Source organism: Mixophyes fleayi, chromosome 12, assembly GCF_038048845.1.
Source record: "Mixophyes fleayi isolate aMixFle1 chromosome 12, aMixFle1.hap1, whole genome shotgun sequence".
Classification (NCBI taxonomy): Eukaryota; Metazoa; Chordata; class Amphibia; order Anura; family Limnodynastidae; genus Mixophyes; species Mixophyes fleayi.
This window is the reverse complement of record NC_134413.1, coordinates 63,415,456-63,432,144: the sequence shown is the minus strand read 5'-3', so window position 1 is coordinate 63,432,144 and position 16,689 is coordinate 63,415,456. Positions and strand designations below refer to the sequence as shown.

At 38.8% G+C, this 16,689-nt stretch overlaps 1 protein-coding gene across 1 annotated transcript; it reads right to left on the bottom strand.

Moving 5' to 3' along the window:
- Window positions 1–2,116: 2,116 nt before the first annotated feature.
- LOC142108307 (vomeronasal type-2 receptor 26-like) lies at window positions 2,117–15,102 on the bottom strand. Its single transcript, XM_075191941.1, has 5 exons — window positions 15,077–15,102; window positions 14,147–14,156; window positions 12,344–12,565; window positions 3,894–4,017; window positions 2,117–3,027 (listed from the first exon to the last, which is right to left on the bottom strand). The coding sequence occupies exons 1-5, from the start codon at window positions 15,100–15,102 to the stop codon at window positions 2,117–2,119; spliced, it is 1,293 nt and encodes a 430-aa protein (XP_075048042.1).
- Window positions 15,103–16,689: the final 1,587 nt, after the last annotated feature.

The window sequence follows — 16,689 nt, the reverse complement described above, 5'->3', positions numbered from 1 at the left end:
TATTAGTAGAACTCTGAGCCAGACAGGCAAGGGTTAATGTGGAGTAGTCTAGCACTTGTCTGACAGAGTGGACAGCACACAGCAACAGGTAGTGAGCAACCAGAATTGCTCACAGGTAGTGAGCAACCAGAATGTATTTGGCAGGCAGGCAGGGATCAGGAGTAGAGAAGTATGGATGAAGCTTGTAATTATTTTCCTAGTAACCAGCTGAATCAGTGAAATTCAGGAATGATCCTACACATAGTAGTTGCAGTAAATGCACAGGTGATAGATCAAGCAACAGGAGAGCTCCTACATCTTAACAGATAGTTAGTCATTCAGGGTCTTTTTATTCTGACTTTTTATGTTATATTTTATTTTTTAAGATATATATGCAGAGTTGCACGCATTCCCTCATCATATGGGCTAAAAAAAAACAATTTTTACATGTTCATTTTCGGTCCATAATTTATGTCCAAGCTGCAATTAACTCTGCATCAGACCCTATATGTCTCTGCAATGATATAATATATATATATATATATATATATATATATATATATATATATATATATATATATATATATATATATATATATATACATATATATATATATATATATATATATATATATATATATATAGTATTGTAGCCTACCAGGAGAAAGATTAAACAGTTTGCGATTATAATTTATTAAGGAAGACATTATTACATTATTCCCATCTGTCTCATAGATGCCATATCTTATTGGTATAAGTCTGCATTCAGCCACATACTTACATACAGTCTATTGCATTATCATCATCACCATTTTTTTTACATATTTGCCACCAATTCCTAAGTACTGTGAGGCAGAAGTGCTGACCACTAAGCCACCGTGCTGTCCTGTGCTGCATTATGAAATATATAATTCTCATTTCGTAGAAAAGATTTGGGGACTGACATGGTACAGCAGTCTTCTGTTAAAGTGCAAATTTTGTAAATCCCATCCCCTTAGGACCAATGAAAAAAGATCCTGATATGTTATAAACTTTAACCACTCCTGGCAAAAAATGTTTTTTTTGTTTTTAAAAGTTTTAGATAAACTAAAGTATAACTAAACTGTACCCAAAACCCTTGATTACAGTGGCAAACATAAAAATTGCATTGTAGATGATACATCTGAGAATGGAAAATACCAACATTATTTATGCAATACCAACTGTAAGAAATTAAATAAGTTAATTTTTTATTTAAAAGCATCAAAAAGGCAGGTTTTCTAAATAAACCATTTTCCTATATTTTATCATATACATTTGCTATAACTGAGTGAACAGCAAATGCGATGGTAACGTTAAATATTACGCTAGCATTTTATACTCAAAGCTCTTTTACTTTTTCCAGAATTGTGTTTTACAAGAAAATCATGACACAAAATATTGTGGTTTATAGCTAACAGGTAACACACAATTGACAGACCAAGTTAACAGAAATGTTTTAAAGAATGGAGTAGATCAATACATACCATCCAAGTAATTTTATTATCGTAGATTTATTATTATCGTAGATTTGTAGCACTGTACAGTAGAGAAAACAGTACATACATAAAACCGTGACATACAAGGTAAGTAAAATGAGACAGGCTTGAAAACAAAGGGTATGGAGAACCCTGCTCATTAGAGAGCTTACATTCTAAGTGGAAGAGGTTACTGCCGAAAAAAGAGGAGTGACTGAGAGTACATTCGGCTCGAACATTTGTGAAGGTGCATTAGAGTTTGAATAGTGTTTTCCAGGATAAGGTCACCTCTAAAAAAAGATGAGTTTTAGAAGGTGGGTGTGTCACCTGCCCATCAAGCTAAGGCTGGGGGAGGAGTATCATGTATAAAAGCTTGATTGTGCCATTTGTTCACTGAGACCAATGCTGGGGAAGCTGGCTGGTCTTGAGAGAGCTGGTCTATGTCTAGCTAGCGTTTAGGGTCTCCATAATACTCTGAAATGCATACAGTGTCAAATATATTTTAATCATCCTGACAATAAAGCTGCATAAAAAGAAATTGTTTGCGTGTGCTTCAGCAGTAGCGCGCTCTTGCCACAATATATATATATATATATATTACCAAATAAGAGTGTAGTAATATAGATTTACGGTTGGAAACATTATGACCGCAAGGATACTTTAACAGTAATGTCTCCTTTCCGATTGCGTTCAGGCTTTAGCAGTATAATGTAGCATTTAGGGATAAATATAAAACCCAGCAATGCTCCATTTGAAGCCAAGATTGCAAATATTTCTACAGCCACCATATATTTACCATTAGTGCATATGTATGTCGGAATGAATGACATCCAGACGCTACAGAAGACCAGCATGCTGAAGGTAATGTATTGAGCCTCATTGTAATTGTGTGGAAGCTTCCTAGCCACAAATGCAATAAGAAAGCTAAACATGGCTAGCAGGCCAATGTAGGAGATGGCAAAATAAAAAGCAACAAAAGAGCCTTCATTGCACTGCACAATCATTTCCCCAGGAATAGTCTTGGTATCAAGGTCAACAAATGGTGGAGCACATAACAACCAAGTAACACATATTACCAGTTCACCTAAAGAGCAAAGAATCACCAGCCAAATGGACATATATGATCCCACACATTTTTGTAATCTGCTTCCAGGTTTGGTGGCATTGAAAGCGATGATAACTGTAACGGTTTTCCCAAGAACGGTCGAGATGGCAACAGCAAATATAAATCCAAAAGTCGTCTGTCTCGTGAGGCAAGTCACTTCCTTAGGATGGCCAATAAATAAGAATGATAGAAGGAAGCATATGATGAGGGACACTAAGAGGGCATAGCTAAGTTTATAGTTGTTTGCTCTCACCAAGGGAGTGTTCCGGTGTTTAATAAATACCCACAACACCGATGTAGCAATTACGGAGAATACGGTGGCAGCAACTGCTAATGTTCTTCCTAAGTTATCCTCATAAGATAAAAAATGTAATGGACGTTTGATGCATTGATCTCTACTGGGATTAGACCACTGATCATCAGGACATTTTTCACAGATTTCCGTAACTAAAGAGAAAAAGAAAAGAAAAATATATATTCTCAGGACCAAGATGAAGCAGAAACAGGGAGTGAAGTGTCCATTATCTAGTGCATTCCCTTAATCCCCACCACTTCCGCTGATCACTCCTAGACGTTGGAGCTTCTATCATCCACTGTTACATTAGCTGAAGAAAGCTCTGTTTATTGACTAGCAATGAACTCTGGTAGCAGAGATTAGACTGGAAATGCCATCAGTCTCTATTATTGGCTGATAGCATCCACTTTTCAGACCTCTAATGAACTTCAATAGGCTGCCAGAGTTCAGAGAAGAACGAGCTGCTTTCAGGCCTTCTGCTTTCGGTGAGAGTGCTAAAGCTGTTTAAGTGTTTCTGTTGCCTGATTGCTCCCACCAAAAAATTAAAAAACACAGCACTATCACACCAAGAAAATGGCTCTATAGTACATTAGGTTCCATTGGCATGGTCTGTATTGTCTACTGGAACCCAAGGAATTGAGCGCTATTGTATATTAGGTCACCAGGGAATGTGCTCTGTTGTACATGTCTACCAGGAATGGGCTCTTATGTACAGTGAAATGGATATTTATTATCCATCTGGCAATTGGCTCTGTATTTTATACTGGTCTGTTTTGAATATCTGTTATAGTAATGGTGTCTAGAGTCACTGTACTAGCATTTTTAGATAACTAATCTACTATATTTTTTGGACGTCCCTTCTGATATAATGTAAGGGGTCACTGTTTGGTGTAGTATCTGGTGGGCAACTTTCAGCCATTACTGGGAATGGTAACTGGTGTTTGCTTGTGACAGAGGGTAGTGCTTTTCGCCATCTTGCCTTGGGCACCAGACCAGCTTGTCTAACCATTGTACGTACCTGAACCATTTGTTATTTCCCCATTGTCACACGGTACACAGTTGAAGCAGCACGGAAGTTTACCAGTCTCTAAAGACTTCCTGTAGCCAGAAAAACAAGGATTACTGCACAAAGAGCGGGGAGTCTGTGGGAGAAAAAAGTAATTAGTATATATATATATATATATATATATATATATATTATATTTTTTCAGAATTAATTTAAAATAATGCATGATTGCTCTGTTTCCAGCATTTGCTACTGATATTTATATAACTGAAATGAACCAGGACTAATTAGGATTCATTTGGTGCCCACCTCTTTTGTCTTTTTTGGAGTGTAACAGCATTCACGGTATTTGTATGAGGATTCCTACTCCCTGCTATGAAACCATTGCAATTACGGCTTTATTGCTAATCAGAAGCGAGGATTTCCTTTCCCTAACAACTACCGTGTTAGACAGTGCAACAGGATCTATTAGACTCGTATGAGGACCATTATACATTCCTTTTTGGAATCACTGTAACTGAGGCTGTGTTGAAAAACAGATGATTGGATTCCTTTTCCCTAACAGCCAACCTACCACCGTAGACTATCTAATAGATTGAGTTCAAAGCCCACTCTGGCTACTATGTGAGACAGTGTAACAGGATTTATTGGACTTCTATGAGGATCATCACACCCTTCATTTTTGGTTCATTACCACTGTGGCTGTATTATAAAAGAGAAGACAGGATTCCCTTTCCCTAACAGCCTACTTGCTACATTGGGTGAGATCGGGGTTTTTTTTGTTTTGTTTTTTTATTATTTATTTATTTTTTATTTCTAGCAATTCTGTCAATATAGCTGTTTGTTTAGATCCAACTAGGTTGGAGCACCAATCTATATGGAATAAAGTAATTTTGTTTAAAAAGGACATGCATACAGTGGACATTAATTGTTTTTAAGAAAGGAGTTGATTGGCCGCCCACCCTTTATGATTATAATCTTTTGAAAAGTACATTAATAGAGATACAGATTATTGTTTTGACAACTAGGATATATTTTTGCTAAAGGTACATGCATGAGTATGTTGTAGTTTCTGAATCCGTTTGTTGACTCTTGTATATCCATTGAGTAGTATTTAAATCTAGTTGTTTATTATAAGTTATTTTTCAGATATTAATATCTGTTTACATCAAGTTTTTTTCTGAAGTTTCTTTTTTAGCTTTTGGCGCTCCTTTCTTATTGTTTCCGGTTATCTTTAAGTGGCATTGAAGTCATATATTTTAAACTAGAATGTGCCAGATGTTATATTATAGGTGTTTGCGTGTTTAGTATCTTCTATATTTTTCCATTCAATGCAATAAATCAACCAAAGAAATATTGTATTTCAGAAATTTCACAGTAACATCACTATCACATTATTGAAGATCATCAGGTATGCAGGACACTAAACAGGTTCAACGGCAGATTCAGTCTTGATCCAAGTCTCATCAGAAATGACAAAGAGCATATTGGGCTAGATTTACTAAGCTGCGGGTTTGTAAAAGTGGGGATGTTGCCTATAGCAACCAATCAGATTCTAGTTATCATTTATTTAGTACCTTCTACAAAATGACAGCTAGAATCTTATTGGTTGCTATAGGCAACATCCCCACTTTTTCAAAACCGCAGATTAGTAAATCTAGCCCATTGTCAAAGAGAATCATCAATGTAAGATTTGTTTGTTTTACCTTGTCCCTTTCTACTTCCAACCTCATCACCTTGTCCATTTATTTTGACCCCACCAATATTATCAATGCTATATCATCGGTGGCCAAACTATATCCATTTATCTGTCTGGGTCTAAAAATAGAGTAGTTACCTCCTATAATGCTCAGTGTTTGAGTATTTTTGTTTCCCTTGCTGAGTGTTCCACTGTAATTCTACCAGATCTGCAATCATGTCTACCAAATCTGGATTACATCTGTGTTCTCTAAAGATGTGTTCCAAAATCAGTTTGTTCCTGATTCCTGTCTATCAAATGTTCATATCCCAATACTGAAGCCTTATATATGATGGTTCCTGGTTCTGAAGCATGTGCATGTCTCCAGAGTTTACTGTATATAAGATTTCATCCTTATTGTCATTATGGCAATTATTAGAAATTTAGAAAAAACGTGTGGGTTTTGAAGCACACGCAATGTGACTTTCAAAGTCAAGGACAAATAATCAGGCTACCCTTCAAATGCACACATTGCTGATTTCCACCAGCTTGATTTTGAGTGTGAGTGACTAAACTATTGTGCATTTCATTATGCATTCTATCTGTTTCCCAACAAGTTCATCAAAAATACACTGCACAGCTTTAGAATGAAAAGCCCTTATTGAAATGAACAGTCAATTACCAGATGACCTTGTTTCCTTTTTGGAAGCAATGATCAGCAAAGATCAACAAGGGCCCTCATTTTTACTACACTCACGTCTATGATGTTATGCTGACGGCTTTGTCATAAACTTACAGAACTAGCAGTAGAGGTCTTCACCTATAGCAGCCGTCTTTACTGTAGAGCTAGACATGCTCACAGGTACTTGAATGCCCCCAGGTCTTATCTCTATGTAGTACAAGTTTTGAGCAACACCACAGCGGATAGGTAGGAAGAGCTAATCCGGATGTTAGTGAGCAGTCAGTGGATAGGCCATGATCAGGAGTCTGTAGCAGACAGGATAGTCAGGGACAGGCAAATAGGTCAGGGCTGGTGACAAACAGGAATGTCTAGGAAACAGGTCCAAAAGGTCATGGCAACAGGCAACAAAGCAGAGTCCGAATACAAGCCAAGGGTCACAACAAGGAATCAATCCAAACAACAACAGAGAGCTCAGAGACAGGGACCAGGTCAGCAACCAGAGACCCAAAAGCTATAACTGGCAGGGATGCTAAGCCCTCCCTGCCTTATATACAGAAAGAGACCAATTAGGGAGCTGGAGTGAGGGTGTGTTAATTATGCCACCAGCCCGAGGAGACTGAGCACTATTTACAAGCAATTGTGCGCACACCCGGCTGTGTGGTTGCTGGAGTGCAGCGCTTGTACTGAGAGCGTCCCGGCCATTACCTAGTTGACGGCCAGGACAGGGAGGCGGAAGTGACGACCCGGCTGTTACTATGACGGCCGGGATGCAGGAGAAGAGAGCTGCGATCTTTGCGGCCCGTGACATATGATTTTAAAATCATGTTGTGGCTTAAGAATCAAGGATGGTTCTTAAATCACACCTAAATAACCCTTTTTAGTGTAGTGCGGCGAGTGTACATGGTTTTTATTGTATCACTTTTAGTTATGTTTTAAGAACAGATGTGAGTTTAGATCTGGAAAACAGGAGGACCATTGATATTGGGTTGTGATCTTAAATGTTTTTACCAAACTGTGAGCCAACACCTAAGATTCACATTGTGGTTATACATATAGATTTATACTGGTAAGGTTAAGCTACTACAACAGCTTCATTCATTTTATACCCATGCCATTCAGCTGATATACTGAAAAAATACTGGTATGGCTCAACACTGGATTATCTCTTGTTTATGAGGTTTATATGTACTGTCTAAAGTTGTCTTAACTATAGTCCATCCAATTTATAAAGGCTGAAAAAGACATGGTTTAATAAAAAACCTTTTTAATGTCCTAAGTAATGAGATAAAAGTATATAAGTTTATTATTTTTGCAATGTTAAAAACACAGATGTGACAGCAAAAGGACTCGCACAAAAAGAGGACCCTTAATGCTCGGGTGTGAGTTTAAATGTGTTGATTAAAATATGAATTGAAACATCATGTTTATTTTGTGCTAGATATATACGTAGTAATAAGCACACGTGCTGACAAAAAACTTTTTTGTAATAATAGAAGTATGGCCAAGTGCTGAGTTATCTGTTTTCTATTTAATTGCACATAATCCATCTATTGACTGGGGATTAAAAATTATAGAGTTTCCATCAGAAATCTTTCCTCCTAAGAATGAACTAGAAATGTCATTGCCAGAAGTGGATGAGACTTGCAATTTGTCATCTACAGTATTAGAAAAACTACCTTTGGATTCTGCTGAATTGTTGTTTTAGATATGTGCAACCCATGGGGATGCTGCAGTTGGACTTGTGCCTGGTTGGCTTCTACAGCACACAGTGTGCCACGGTGTGTTAGTACTGAGCAGGGGGTTTCCCGAATCTCCCTTTTGTATTGAAAGAACACCCCCCCCCCAGAAGATAAAGTGGCAATTTGGGTGGAGGCACTGAAAACAAAGTACAGAGGTGAAAAGCACTTACATCATTCAATATACACATAACCTCACAATGGTGGTAGTCATTTTTGCAAATGAATTAATTCCATCAGGAGATTTAGCGACATGAAGGTAGCGAATGGTGTAATTATGACATGCAGCAAATACAGACTTCATAAAAGACTGACAGGCAAGTAAATATACCAACACTGACTTTGACATCAATTCAAAGGGCGACAGTTACATTGATGCTATTTAGGGGACAATGCGAGGACCCGACGGCTGTATAATGTTTTTTTCAGTCATTTTTTAATAACCTAACAAAGATTGCTCACTTTGACTCTCATTTAGAATTATAAGCAAATACCAATTTGGTATCAAAATTGAGGAGTGAAATTTTCCTCAATGTTTGGGTTTTTTGTGCAGCATTAGAAACTGAAATATATTTGTCTTTTGCATTCCATCCCAGTCTAATTGCTAGACTAAGTGCACCACTCAGACCCTGAAACAATATATTCAGTACTATATCTGTCATCTGCAAGTTGACTGGATCAATGTTGACCAATATTCTTCTAAAGACACAAGTCTCCTATAATAATTATCAGCATGCTTCCACTTAACAGCTTCTACTTTTGTTAACCTTGGGTATAACCTTAGCCTTTTCCCTAGCGTTCCAAAGGATTCCTTTATTACAGGGATGAGCGGACTCGGATTATTGCAATCCGAGCCCACCCGAACAGTGCGGATCCGAGGGCGATCCGAGCACTGTTTGGGTATTTCCGGCGCTGAGAAAAACTGAAAACGAGGCTATGAGTCAAAATCCCGTCGTCGGATCTCGCGATACTCGGATTCTATAAATTCCCCGCTTGCCGCCGCCATCTTCACTCGGGCATTGATCAGGGAAGAGGGAGGGTGTGTTAGGTGGTCCACTGTCCTGCTCTTTCTCGTGCTGTGCTGTGCTGTGTCCTGCTCAGTCCAGTGGTGCTGTGTCCTGTGCTCTGTCCTGCTGAGTCCAGTGGTGCTTTGTCCAGTGCTCTGTCCTGCTGAGTCCAGTGGTGCTGTGTCCTGTGCTCTGTCCTGCTGAGTCCAGTGGTGCTTTGTCCAGTGCTCTGTCCTGCTGAGTCCAGTGGTGCTGTGTCCTGTGCTCTGTCCTGCTAAGTCCATTGGTATAAAAAAATTATAAAAAAATTATATAAAAAGTATAAAAAAATTAGTACTGCAATATCTAACTACATTCACTGTTCCTGCAGTAAAAAGGAATTTCTACTGCAATATCTAAATACGTTCACTGTTCCTGCAGTATAAAAAAAATACTACTGCAATATATAACTACGTTCACTGTTCCTGCAGTCCAGAAAAATTAGTACTGCAATATTAAACTATGTTCACTGTTCCTGCAGTCCAGAAAAATTAGTACTGCAATTTTAAACTACGTTCACTGTTCCTGCAGTCCAGAAATATTAGTACTGCAATATTTAACTACGTTCACTGTTCCTGCAGTAAAGAAAAATTAGTACTGCAATTTTAAACTACGTTTACTGTTCCTGCAGTGCAGAAATATTAGTACTGAAATATTTAACTACGTTCACTGTTCGTGCAGTCCAGAAATATTAGTATTTCCAGACTGAAGGACCTGCCAACCATTGCTGACATGTCTACTGTCGCTGCATTAAATGCTGTCACCATTGAAAAAATGGTGGAGGATTACTTTGCTGACGCCATCCAAGTAGACATGTCACACAGTCCTTACTTTTACTGGCAGGAAAAAAAGGCAGTTTAGAAGCCCCTGTACAAACTGGCTTTATTTTACCTAAGTTGTCCCCCCTCCAGTGTGTACTCCGAAAGAGTTTTTAGTGCAGCGGGGAACCTGGTCAGTGAGCGGCGAAGGAGGTTGCTTCCGCAAAATGTTGAGAAGATGATGTTCATAAAAATGAATTATCAATTCTTCAATCAAGACCAGCAATGGCCTCCGGAGACTACAGAGGGACCGGTGATTGTGGAGTCCAGCGGGGACGAATTGATAATGTGTGAGGATGAGGAAGTACACACTGAAGGGGGTGAGGAATCAGAGGCTGAGGATGAGGACGACATCTTGCCTCAGTAGAGCCAGTTTAGTTTGTACAGGGAGAGATGAATAGCTTTTTTTGTGTGGGGGCCCAAACAAACCAATCATTTCAGCCACAGTAGTTTGGTAGGCCCTGTCGCTGAAATGATTGGTTTGTTAAAGTGTGCATGTCCTTTTTCCAAAAACTAAAGGGTGGGAGGGCCCAAGGACAATTCCATCTTGCACCTCTTTTTTTTGGCATTATGTGCTCTTTGGGGCCTAGTTTTTCAAGCTGCCATCCTGTCTGCCACTGCAGTGCCACTACTAGATGGGCCACGTGTTTGTGCCGCCCACTTGTGTCGCTTAGCTTAGACATCCAGCTACCTCGGTGCAACCTTTTAGCCTAAAAACAATATTATGAGGTGAGAGGTGTTCAGAATAGACTGGAAATTAGTGAAAATGATTGTTATTGAATGTTAATGAGGTTAATAATAGCGTAGGAGTGAAAAAACAAAACAAAACAGTTTTTTAGCACTTTTTATGCTTTTTAAAAAAAAAATCAGAACCCAAAACACTAAATCAAAACCAAAACCTTGAGTGGGGTGTTTTGGCAAAACCAATCAGAACCCAAAACCTCAAGCTAATCAGAACCCAAAACACTAAAAGTGGCCGGTGCACACCCCTACTTTATTATTGTCATGATAACTAATATTACAATGTAACTTGGAAATAATTAAAAGACTCTGGGCCTGATTCATTAAGGATCTTAACTTGAGAAACTTCTTATTTCAGTCTCCTGGACAAAACCATGTTACAATGCAAGGGGTGCAAATTAGTATTCTGTTTTTCACATAAGTTAAATACTGACTGTTTTTTCATGTAGCACACAAATACTTGATAGCTTATTTGTACACTGAAATTTAAAGCTGATATGTGTGTGCTACATGAAAAAGCAGGCAGAAGAAAGTATAATGCTAAAATATTTTGTTATATCTTGACACTTTATACTTTCAACTATATGACACTATCTTCTCCATTCATCATCATCATTTATTTAATGTCACTATTTCCGTAGCGCTGTACAGAGATCGCATTCACATCTGCCCCAATAGAACAGACCGTCTAAATTCCTTAATATTTACACACAGACTAGAGTCAATTTGATAGCAGCCAATTAACCTAGCAGCATGTTTTTGGATTGTGGCAGAAAATCGGAGCACCCGGCGAAAACCCACGCAAACACAGGGAGAACATACAAACTCCACACAGATAAGGCTATGGTTGGCAATTGACCTCGTAACTCCAGTGCTGTGAGGCAAAAGCACTAATCCCTAAGCCACGTGCTGCCTCAAGCACGTTTGTTGCTTGGCAACAAACACTTACTAGGCCCATTATGTCAGACACCTGTGGAATGGCAAACTTTGCCTAGGCCAAGGGAATGTCACATTTAGGAAAGAGGGGCTCTCTAAGGCCTACATTTTCGGAATCATCAGGAATCAAACTCATGACCCCAGTGCTGTGAGGCAGAAGTGCTAACCACTAAGCCACCGTGCTGCCAACTAGATGACACAATCTTCTCCATTAATTCTGCCTTCAACCAAGATTGCCATCTTATTTCTGATATGGACATACAAATCGACATAGACACTGGAAGATGTGTTCAAATCTTAAACAGTAGCATATGCGCCAGACAATAGCATAGAGAAGTGACAGTGTTAGTAGTGAATGTTAAAATCGCATAATGCAATAAAGTGTAATATACACTAAAGGAAATATTGTCTGCAGAGTTATCCAGTGGTCAAAGCGGGAAATTAGAAGTACTTGTGTGGAAAATCAAATGAATGGGAGCAGTCTTGGCCTCCAGAAGCTTTAGTTTAGGAACTGTGACAATGTGCAATTCATTTTAGATGATTTTAGCACTCCTGAAAGTGTAAAAGTATAAATTCGTGACAGTAATGGGTGGGGTGAGGGAGGCCTGATTGCTCTTTAAATAGAGTGGTATTGTGTAAGGTGCAGGAAAATGCCATGTAAAAGATATTTTGCCATTGATGGATAAATGTGACTTATAAATAATGTAGTATGGAACTACACTCTGCCACCGGCAGAAAAATTATTATTATTATTATTTAAAATGTTAGCATTTTAATAGGAGACAACAAAAGAGCAAAGAGTCATGGGAATGACATTTTTACTACCTCATTGAAATTTGGATTCCATACAATGGCACTATGATTAATTTGGAGTTGTTTTGAAGCAGATGGCAAGAATTTACCAACAAGGACATGTTTAGCTTTCTCATCAGGACTTCCAATCCAGTTTAAAATATCAAAGCTTTCTTCAATAAATCCCTTCTTGTGGAACAATACGTCTTCCCCAGATGAAGCTTCTAGATGCAAATTTTTCAAGTAGCGGTTCAGCTTGAATAAAAAGAAAAAATATATATGAATAATTGTTAAAAAAATAGAAATACACAAACTATACATATATATCATCATCATCATAACCATTTATTTATATAGCACCATTGATTCTGCAGCGCTGTACAGAGTACTCATTCACATCAGTCCCTGCCCCATCGGAGCTTACAGTCTAAGTTCCCTAACACACACAGATAGAGAGAGAGAGAGAGAGACTAGGATAAATTTGGATAGCAGCCAATTAACCTATAATCTCAGGAATAGAATCACTCACCGCAAACCTTTCGCAATATTTGGATCATTTTCTACAAGAAAATGTCAGCCAACAATCATCATACTTAAGAGATACCACAGCGGCCATCCAATCACTACAAACATAACATGGTCTGACGACATGTGGCTAGCCTCCACAGATGTAATGTCACTCTATACCATCATCAACCACCACATTGGTCTAACCAGTGTACAGCATTTCTTACGGGAGAAAGCCACACTACATCCAGAACAGATTGATTTCATAACTAAGGGCATCAAGTTCATACTCACCCACAATTACACATGGTTCGACAAAGATTTCTACCTACAGCACAGAGGCACCGCTATGGGCACCAAGTTCGCACCGAGTTATGCGAGCCTGTTCATGGCCAAATGGGAGGAAGACTACATCTGGAGCAGGCGCGACCTCGGTGCAAACTTAGTGCTATGGAAGAGATACATCGATTATGTCCTTTTCATCTGGAAGGGCGACACCCACTCCCTAACCCAATTCCTAAACTACATTAACAATAATGACAGAAATATCAAATTCACTTCACAAACAAGCAAAGATAAAATAGAATTCCTTGATCTAGAAATACATATACAGAACCAATCCATTGTCACCAGAACGTTCCACAAAAAAGTAGACGTGAATAGCTATATACTTGTCTCCAGTCACCACCACCCCAACTGGTTATCCAATATCCCTCTAGGACAGTTCAAAAGGATACAGAGGAACTGCACCAACACTCAGGATTATGACACCCAAGGTAGAACTCTACAACTACAATTCCTCGACAAAGCCTACAACCAAGACATGGTACAACAAGCCTTTTCGCAAGTAAGGGCAATAGATAGAAACACCCTCATAACATACAAAGAGAAACCATGATCTGACAATAAAGGAAATGAGGTATACTTCATAACCCAATACTCCTCGGCAGCTAACAAAATATCCAGAGCAGTTAAGAAACATTGGAACATTCTCCTCAAAGATCCTATCCTACACCGCATACTACCACCAAACCCGAAAGTCATCTTTAGGAAGGCACCTAGTCTCCATATGACACTAGTACACAACCACATTCCCCTGCCACAATTAAAACAAACATCTATTACATCATCCAAACCGAATGGATTCTACTACTGTGGCCTATGCATAGGCTGCAAAAACATGAGTAGCAGAACCACGTAACCCACAACCACGTTCCTTTCTCAAATCACCAATAAAGAATACCACATAGACCAATTTTTATCCTGCAATAGCACCAATATCATCTACTTACTAGAATGTACATGTAAGTTGCAATACATTGGTCGTACCATCAGAACCCTGAAATTCAGAATTTCAGAACACATCCGTAATATCAAAAAAGGATACCCGCTCCACAGCGTATCCGATCATTTTCAGAAAATACATCAATGCAATCCTGAAGGTCTCAATTTTGTGGTTATCAAACTTCAGAAAAACTGGAGAGGGGTTGACCACATCAGAAAAATAAACAAAGAAGAATCAAGATGGATCTATGATCTTAAAACACTCACCCCTCAGGGTCTGAATATAGATTTTGACATGAAGTCCCTTATGGACAGATGACCCCACACAGCCAATCAACTGTGTTTTCCCTCATAGCTAAAAAGAGCTATACACACAGTGTATCAGCTCCGCTCATTCGCACAGCCATATACTAGCTGTATGCAATTTCCATTATCGTTATCAATTTTATTAATTAATTAATTTTTCATATGTTCATGTATACCATTTCTACTGTCGGAGATTTTCACATTTGCATCTAGATACACCTTTCATCCATCTGTCAATCTGATTCCGCATCAGACTTCCCCATACTACTGCTTATACATGTTTGAATACAGAATGCTAACACTACAGTACTCACATATTGCTATTCGATATTAATTTTACCGCATGTTTTTTACCTACTATTGTATTATGTACACACTGCTGCAATTTACTCGCTTCAATGTACATCACCCATAATACTCTAGTACACTATTTTGATTGTTACATCATTTTGTGTCCCCACACTACCAGCGGTTGTACACATACTCAATCAAGTTCACTCACTTTATTGCCCCATTGATTATGATCGCATTCATACTCACAATGTACGGGACACCTGTCCCCTCCTCCTCCCCCCTCCTCCGCAATCACCTGCCACCTCCCCTGACCTCCCGCCCATCCTCACCCTCAACCAATCACAATCCTCATAGACCAGCCTATCATACACTTACCCGGGTTTCTTAAACACCTCTCCCATGGCCACTGCACACTCCTTGAGAAAGTCCGTGACACGGACGAAACTCGTCGGAGAATCACTGCATCTCCTACCACACATTGCTAATTAATTCGCTGTTATTTGGTCATCTATATGTAAGTGTGGTTGTTCTAATTGCAAGGAATAAATCCCCCGCAGCACTTCACTATGTAGCCTCTATCTTTTTTTATCCCGAGCCGCTACCACCGCGCAATTGCGGATCGTATCCAATAGGCGCAACATACTACAGAGAAGGTCACACAGAGCCAAGTGCCCTCCACACTCACCTAAGAGCGGACCACTGCAGCTCCCCGCAACCAACGGCCGCATCGATCGCAACACCCGCAACGGGCAGACCAACGGCAGATCAGTGGCGGACCTCCATCTGTATACCTTATCTGTACATCTGCCTCTCTTCTCTTCATCAACACCACTGTGGACTCATTGTCTACCGATCAATAACCAGACTAATAACCAAATTATTCACTGTATTTGCATTTCTCTCACCATCTATCAATTTTAGTCAATCAACTCATGGTACCCTTACGTGATAGCAATCTCACTCCATGATAGTGCTGAATCTGCAGCTAACCGCAGGATGTGATGGCATACTATGTCTGTATTGCGCAAGTAACACGTCCATTAAGGTTTCTGCCTTAATTGTTATATTTTCATTACTTTTTGGAGTTTGAGTGCAAGAGTTTCAATAGTTTTATTGTATTTAAGATGGTGTGTAAGGAACCTTAATCGGACATGTTAAACCGTAAGGTTTTTTGCCTATGGAATTTCATGGCTTTTTGTAACGTAAAAATATTGATAATAAATTTATAAGCCTAGAATTGGTCGACCTTTTAGAATAACTTGGCCCATCTAATTTCCACTATTTTTCTTAATCCCTAAAAAACAATAGTTTTAATATTGCTCTATTATACTAACCTCTACCACCTCTGTTGGATGACTGTCCCACCTATCCACTACAGTTTTGATAAAGTAACTTTTCCTAAGATTTCCTTTAAACCTAGCACCAGTGCATGGCCTTCTCTCACACATACCCCTATGCCCACCAGCTTTGTGATCGCATGCACACATGCCATCGCCAAGTGCACCAGCTTTATTCTCATGTCACCCCCTGCACACCAGCTTTTCTATCACGTCACCACCTGTGCACCAGCTTTTCTCTCGCGTCATATGTGTGTATATATATATATATATATATATATATATATACATATATATATATATATGTATATATATATATGTGTATATATAAACACACACATATATATACATAAATATATATATATATATACTCCTATTGACAATAGGAAAACTGTAGGAATGGATTAGCGCATATCTTCACATCAATCAATTAACTTGTATGATTGTTTGAATTTTGCTTTTGTTGTGAATAAATTTGCTTAATATAATATTACTAACTTTAAATCTTTGCTTGTATGTCAACTTAGCTGATACTGGTTGATGAAGCAGTTTTCTTAAGGGCAAGCCATGTAATGCTCTAGAAATTAAATAAACAGCATTGTAAATTAAAAAAGAGATGCCGTAGGTGTTTGTTCGTTCTTGTGACACAAG